The sequence below is a fragment of the Cryptotermes secundus genome, unplaced genomic scaffold, assembly GCF_002891405.2.
Source record: "Cryptotermes secundus unplaced genomic scaffold, Csec_1.0 scaffold303, whole genome shotgun sequence".
Lineage (NCBI taxonomy): Eukaryota > Metazoa > Arthropoda > Insecta > Blattodea > Kalotermitidae > Cryptotermes > Cryptotermes secundus.
The window spans coordinates 2,273,851-2,282,116 of record NW_019726229.1 but is presented as its reverse complement, the minus strand read 5'-3'; the positions used below and the strand labels follow the sequence as shown (position 1 = coordinate 2,282,116).

Genomic DNA, 8,266 nt, shown 5'->3' with positions numbered 1-8,266 from the left:
AAATTTTAAACTACGGGCAGTGTAGCAGCTACGTAACAATACACACCTGATGATGGCCATTTAGGGCCGAAACATGTAGTGTGGAGGAAGGGAAGAAGAAAGAACTACAATAAAATTGTTGCACTTAAGACGGAGTTTGTCTCATATATATTGTGTGAGTGTAAGAGGATGCTTAAATATAATATTGGAGTAAATATATTAAAATCGACTTAGACGATTATAACTGATAACTCATTGCGTATCGGACCGTGGCTTTTGTGGCAGTAAAGCATAAACCTACCCGCTGCAACGCTGGAGTACATCGTGACACTGTCTTCACTTTTTAGATGTTACAGTGAGCTTCACGACACGTTTTGCTCTTAACAAGATCTTATTCAGGTAAAAATTTTGTCAAATATTTTAAAACATAAATTATAAATGTTGTACACGTAGGGAATCGGTTCAGTGCCCATCTGGTTCCATTTAAGATACAGGAAAATCGGCTTTCTTTAATGTCAGATACATTAATCAGAGTCCTGGAATAGCACATCGTAGTTGCTGTCATGTGAACTTCAGGCGTAATTTCCACGCACGTTTAAGCGCCATCAGTTCCTCCTGAGACCCCTTATTGCTGCAATTAAAGGTAGACCGGTTTTCACTCTGTTTGGCTCACAAAGGAAATGGAACCTTTTTCCCCGATTTAGAAACGAAATTATCCTCTAGTAACCAGTGGAATGGCCCAGAGATGCTGGTCGGATGCGCCGACGCCTGACATACCAGTTCTGTGGTCCCTAGAGTAATATATGAGAACCCCCTGTATCTGAATAAAGGCCAACCGAATGAAGACCTACAGTTTGATTAACGAGTCATATAAAATTTCGTATTCTGATTCTCGCGTGTCTAAGATATGAGAATGGAGATGAGTGGCGCGGCGGGACTATCATCACTCGTCACACGGATTTCAGCTGAGCGACTTCTGTGAATCAGATTCCGTGATTCTGAACTCAAACGATTCTTCTTGCTGCTATGCAATTTATACCATGCGAGCGAGTGTTATAAGGAACTTAACACGGTAAATTAATTTATTGTAGGCTAGATGCTAATGTTCCACAGGAGATTTTTATATGTCATCTTATATTGTAACCGATCACGGTGGCCGTGTAGTCTAAGCAATGAACTGTCTTCGCCCCATTCAAACATTAGGATCGTGGGTTCCAGTCCCACTCCGGGCATGGATGTCTATATGAGTATATTCTGTGTTTATGTTGTCCTGTGTGTTCAGGTAGCGGCCTTGAGACTGGCTGATCCCCCGTCCAAGCGGTCCTACCGACTGTGTAAAAGATAAAGAAACTGGTCCAACAAAGGGCTGTAGAGGAATATATAGATTTTTTTCACTATAAACATTAAATTCTTCTGTAGTGTAACATTCTGTAGCCTGCTGAGCGTTACCTAGTATATGCCGGGAGCCTTTCCCTCAATCTTAAGGGTGAAGGATGGAGTCAGGAGGTTTCTACGAAGAGCTCGTAGCGATCTACCAGACTACTCGGTGTCACATCACGGAGGAAAGTAAATTTAATAGACTTCACCATGAAATCCGCCAATCTCATTTTGTGTTACGTTAATTATAATGGACGTGTGTACGTCTGCCTTCACTGTGAGCATCCGCTGGTGATCATTCACATTCAAAGTTTATTCTTGGTTTTTTCTTTACAGATTAGTCCTGATAACTTTACACTTTTGGTTAGGTCTGATGCAGTATCGAGTTCCTCCCGGGATTATGTTGCCAGTCTCCAAATGTAGGGCCGACTGAAGCACTTAGAGTATACCTATATAATGACCTCCGCACCAGCCTGCAAGAACGCACTACGTGCACACATGCACAGGCCTATATTCGTACAAACAAATCTTAGATTAAACATTTTCATGTTAAAATGTACGTGGTTACGTGCGGTAACTTTGAATGTGGACTGGATCAGTTTAAGGGAGCAGCGTGTACGCAGTCATGTAACTCTATAATTTTCAATTTATAACTTTTATAAGATTAGCTATTTGGAAACAAGCTTTTAAAAGGAAGAGTGGCGTTACTATTTTGAAAATTCCCTGCATTATGATTCACTGAATTTAATTATTTGACTGCTATTAATAGTGAAGATAACAGAAGTATAATGTGTTTGTTGATATCGTAAGCAATAACTTTTAATAAAAAGGATAGTTCTATCTAGCTATCTCTCTATCCACGTGTCCGTCTGGTCGTCTGCCCGCTTGTCTGTTCGCCTATCTGTCGAATCAATATTCAGTGTCGAAGAACAAGCTTGTTACTTGTTTCATGCTGGTTTCTTGCTTTGTATACTCCTTGACACTGAATATGGAAGCGAAATTCTTCTCTGAAACATCCGCTATCTTTGAGCGATCTACACAACGTTGTATTCCAGAAGAGGGAATTCTTCATAACCGATGCTGTGAGGATCTCAGATCATACTTAATAAAATAGACAAGTGATAAATGAGCAAAAAATAGAGCACAATAGTGGAAACTGAAGGTTAACATGCGATTTTGTATCTGCTTACGAAAGAATGTGGAAGCGAAACAGTCCCTCTGCTGTGGTACTGTAGTTTACCGCACGCTCGTTCAGAGTCACTCATTGCGTTCAGTGCCTTACGTCGGCATTCTTATGGTACAATGTAGTCTTTTTCTAACATGAAGGTGTTATTTCTTAACGGAAATTTTCCTTGGAACTGAAGTTTGAGTTTTAAAGATTCCTTTATAATCAGATGTTCCTAGAAAAATAAAAACAGAGTCGATATTTGTGCTGTACAGACCTCGTAACGACAGTAAATGAACTTGTTATGGAATTGCAGATACTGCAGAACATCTCGGATACGGTCTCGCCGCTGGACAAAATGTTGCTGGAGCGCAAGGAGGAGTGCTGGCTGATGCTGAACAAGACGTTCGTGGCAACTTCCGTCAGCACCACAGCTCCAGGTAGGACACAGTGGTCACTTGAGTTAGCTTTTCTTGATATATATTCTTTGGTTTCATCCAACTTGGAGATGTGTTGCCATATGTACCTTGTTATTGCAGAAGCCTGACTGTGCCCAGAAAAGTCGTCTTAAAAAGAATTTTCCAAATATGAAGCTCGAAGATGCTAAATACAAGAAAGTAGAATTTCCAGAAGGATGATAACGAGAACTTACTTACTTTTCTTTGACTGAATGTTTTATGTATTATCGATACACTTCTAACAAAGCACTGGAAATAAGATCTACTCTATATTATGTTCCATCACACATTAGTGGTAACGCACAGCTCTGCAAAACGTACCATTGGACATTATCGGCCCGTTCCATCATCTCTCATTCCATTTCAGTAGAATCTCTCATAGTTTTATTCTCTGAGCTTCTTCCCGACTTCCCAGTACTGCTCCCTCAGTAAGCTTGCTGTTCACAGCACGCTCTGGTTCATGTCCGACTCTCCACACTCGACGGCCGTAAGCAGCTACGAAACTCTGGATGTGAATCTCCGATTTGCCAAAGTCACAACCTTGTTTCTATAGGCAAGGTTTTCTAGAAGCTTCTAGTGGTTTTCCCGTAATTTTAGGCCGTTGGTGTGGGTTGGGCGGTTCTACAAGAATCAGGAAGTCGAAGGGAATGGGAGAGGATGAGTCTAGAATAGTCGAGAAAGAGAGGCGCGCGCATGCGCTCTCCACGCACACGGTTGTTGCGACTGTATTTAACCATTTAACTTAGGATGCCAAATGTATTTCCTTCTCTGATTTCTCTGATGGTCCCACATCTTTCAGGAACTCTTACAAACCTTATTTCACCATCTGTCTCAGTTCGGCTCTCAGAAGGGCCAAGAGTATAGCAGTGTGGATACAGATACTAATCTGAAACCTTTCAAAAGTGTCCCTCTTTCTGAATCACAATCCAAATGTTGTAAAATTTCAATTGTATAAATAAGCTCATGAGATCACCTTGTTGGCTGTGTCTGTTAGTGTATCACTTTAACCAACTTTTGAATACCTCAACCAGTCTTCATGAAACTTGGAATGTGTCATGGCAACTGGGCCCATCTGAATGGCGCAATTCATAATACCAGCATTGAAGCCTCTCAAAATTTTAATAATAATTGAATGCCTGACCCGACCAATATCATGTCACTTGAGGCCATGTCAAGTGCACCAATGGCACCAGACACTGGAACTCTTACTGGTGTTGACTCTGGTGGTTCTCGCCTTCCTCAGTAGAGTCGTTATGCCCGCTACGACTGCTCGGTGGTCATGAGATCTTCTCTCTGTGGAACACTGGTTGCTTTAGAAACCGAGATGGGAAGCGCTCGCCGGGAGTTAGGTATCACACTATCACTTGAACACAGCGAACAGTACGAATTTCTGGTATTTAGAAAAATGAATACTATGGTTATGCGAATTCTCCACTGAGCTTGCACATTGTTCCGTTACTATTCCGTCGAAAACTAAACTTCTTATCAAGGCCGCGCCATAGCTCAAGCGGTTAGTCGCTGGCTTCCCACCGCGGCGGCCCGGGTTGTATCCCGGGGTCTGGTCAAGTGGGATTTGTGGTGGACAAAGTGCCGCTGGGGCAGGTTTCCTCCGAGTATTTCAGTTTCCCTTGCCAATCTTCATTCCACCAAATTCTCCATCATCATAATCACCCGGGGCAGGTACAGTAGGCCAATCAGTGGCCGCCGTGCCGAGTGGACCCAGTTGGACTCCACCACTCACTAAGCGAATTTTAAAAAAATGTCTTGTCAAATTCATCAAGCTCGCTCACGCGGAACTCTCTCGTCTTAACTATCACTTGTAGAATCCCAAGCGACAAGTGGGAGACGTAACGACTTAAGCTTGGATAAAGATTATATATTCAATAACACAACATACCCAACTACGACCGAATACCAAACATTGACATTATAATCTACTTAAGAGAAGACAGTTACATCATGTACACAACATTGTCGAGTCAAGGCAATAACCAAAATCGAAATTAGTCACGAATAATAACAAACCCTCCCTCCCTCCCTCCCTCCCTCGGCACTACAGCCCCAGTGGGCCTAGGCCTACCTCCATGAACTTAATAACAAGCCCAACACGACCTTATTTAAACTGAGGGTGAGGAAATATCCAGAATATGATATTTCTATAAGTCTAATATTTTAACATTTTAATAATATTAAAATTTTGACATATTGTTAATATTTTAAGATTTTAATAAGTTTAAATTTTAAACAAGTTTAGGTTCATTATAGAACCACTTAATTTATAAACATAACGGTGAATAGTAAAAGTGAGNAAAAAAATCGATAATATCCTAACTTACGAGATCAGTCGAGAAATCAGCAATGCACATGAACAGTCTCTAACCTTTATGTATCACCTGATGATGGCCCCATGAGCCGAAACACGTAGCGACGCTGTACAACCAGAGAACTCAGATAAGCTCAGTGGAATGTGAGTGAGTTACTTGGTGTTTGCTGTTCTTCTGTTTGACAGGTAAAACGAAAACTCACATATATACAGTATTAACACATCAGAGGTTGAGTATCTCAAAGACGTCATAATGTGTTGCCTGGTCACGTTTAGCGCACCAATCAAGGGACAATGATAGACGAGTGTTGGGTAATGATGGAATAATGAACAGCAGAGAAAAACTGAACGCAGAGAGCCCTGCTGTAAAACCATTTAATCTTCCACGGATCTCGCCTGTCGTCACCACTGACTGAACACAAAGGTCCGCGATGAGAAGTCAGGGTTAATATCTCGGCCCATTACACAGCCATGTATTCAACAAAGGAAACTGCTTTTCAGTTTAGCGACAAATTAATTTCATTTTTTCTTTCCCTTGGCACTACAGCCCCAGTGGGCCTAGGCCTACCTCAATGAACTTCTCCGTTCACTTCGGTTTTTCTAGATCTTACACATTCTGTAGGACTCCTTGGGCCGGTGATCAGCTCGTCGCAAGGCCTCTACCTGTATACAAACACAGAAAAACGTACACACACAAACTAAACATCCATGCCCTGAGTGGGATTCGAACCCACGATCCCGGTTTCCAAGCGAGCGAAGAGAGTACATGCCTTAGACCGCTCGGCTACCGTGACCGGCTTACTTGGTATATATATTTTTTTCCCTTGGAACTACAGCCCCAGTGGGCCTAGGCCTACCTCCATGAACTTCTCCGTTCACTTCGATTTTTCTAGATCTTACACATTCGGTAGGACTCCTTGGGCGGGTGATCAGCTCGTCGCAAGACCTCTACCTGTGCACAAATACAGAAAAACCTACACACACAAACTAAACATCCATGCCCTGAGTGGGATTCGAACCCACGATCCCGGTTTCCAAGCGAGCGAAGAGAGTACATGCCTTAGACCGCTCGGCTACCGTGACCGGCTTACTTGGTATATATATTTTTTTCCCTTGGAACTACAGCCCCAGTGGGCCTAGGCCTACCTCCATGAACTTCTCCGTTCACTTCGATTTTTCTAGATCTTACACATTCGGTAGGACTCCTTGGGCGGGTGATCAGCTCGTCGCAAGACCTCTACCTGTGCACAAATACAGAAAAACCTACACACACAAACTAAACATCCATGCCCTGAGTGGGATTTGAACCCACGATCCCGGTTTCCAAGCGAGCGAAGAGAGTACATGCCTTAGACCGCTCGGATACCGTGACCGGCCTCATTTCATTTTATCTCATTCATTTCTCGTCTCATGTTCGTTTCCAGTGTCTGGTTCCATTTTTGTATTCCTTGACTAAGATTAATTTTCTTCGCGCATTTTCATTTTCCTTCCAACAATTCCTTCACTTCCTCCTCCTTCATATTGTTTTGCTCTTGAGCCACGTTTTGCCCTGTCGCTAGTAGTTACTAAAGTTCCCAAAAGAATGAAATATGAGTGAATTCTTCACTGTCACTTTGTATGCGGGTTTTGGCCAACTGCAAAGACACGCGACGAGTCTTTTGCCATCCTCTCATATATCTTCAACTGCTCAAGCGAATTTTAAATGTGATACTGGAAATGTAATATGTAAAGGGGGTAAGAGGGGTCCTTCAGCGATGAAACCTAAACCACAAATTCATCAGTGCCTTGTGTCAGTTCTACAGGCACGCTATGTAGGTAGAATCAGTGCCTTGTACGCGCATGCTCTTTCACTCATGCGGTAGGATGTTGGTTTTATCGTGTTAAAATATTAGTGATATATATACAGGATGTCCCAGGAGGAATGTGCCAAACTTCGGGAGGGTGTTCCTTATGTTAAAGTATGCCGATATAACCCAAAACACCTATGTCCAAAGTTGAACGGTTACGGAGATAATGGCCCGAGAAAAGTGTGGTCTTCTAGCGGGTCCACGGATTATACCTATCAGCTGAGAGGAATTATCTCTGTTTGTCCTTGACTGCCGTGATTCATCCTATCCGTGCTTATGGAGTTGGCTTTATCAGAACGCGCAGTCAGCACGTTACGTCATCGCTTACCATTCATGTGTCATGTACAGTGCTTGGAACTCTTAACGACAACTTTGAGATGGCATGCGAGTTTTTTGTACTTCAATTTTATGGCTTCATGTCACTCACAAGTTAGTTTGATGTTACGTACATTATTAACGTTACAGAATCCACATATTCCTGCCAGTTTTAATATCTATTTTGTAATCAACAAGTGTGTAACCCCGGTCAAAGTTTGACACTTCTCTGGCCATTATCTCCGTAACCGTTCAACTTTGGACATAGGTGTTTTGGGTTATATCGGCATACTTTAACATAAGGAACACCCTCCCGAAGTTTGGCACATTCCTCCTGGGACACCCTGTATATCACAAATTCCTTAATAACTCGTAAATGCTTGCTAAATTGTGTGTCCAGTGGTCCGGGCTCCGTCTCACTTCTCTGGCCCTGGCTTTTAGTGGTAAGATATTCATATCAAATGTCATGAAAATCCTTTTGTTTTTTCATGAGTTACAGCACTCACGATCGTCATGATGTGGTAATTCATCATTTCTTAATAGCTTATTTAACGACGTATCCTCAGTTAAGCAGGTTATAAAAGGGTCAAATACGAAGATGAATTAGACTTGCTAAGAATGTTGGAAGCCGGTTACGGTAGCCGAGCGGTCTAAGGCGTGCACTGTCTTCGCTCGCTTGGAAACCGGGATCGTGGGTTCGAATCGAACTCAGGGCATGGATGTTTAGTTTGTGTGTGTGTGCATTTTTTTGTTTGTGTACAGGTAGAGGCCTTGCGACGAGCTGATCACCCGCCCAAGGAGT

The 8,266-nt window shown here is 42.5% G+C and overlaps 1 protein-coding gene across 4 annotated transcripts in view; it reads left to right on the top strand.

Annotated features, from left to right (window-relative positions):
- LOC111864041 (calcitonin gene-related peptide type 1 receptor) overlaps positions 1-8,266 on the top strand; it is a 523,124-nt gene that overhangs the window by 234,530 nt on the left and 280,328 nt on the right. For all 4 annotated transcript variants that reach the window (XM_023850993.2, XM_023850990.2, XM_033751302.1 and 1 more), the window contains exon 3: positions 2,838-2,961. In XM_023850993.2, the coding sequence (XP_023706761.1) occupies positions 2,838-2,961 (124 nt within the window). The remainder of the gene's footprint in view (positions 1-2,837; positions 2,962-8,266) is intronic.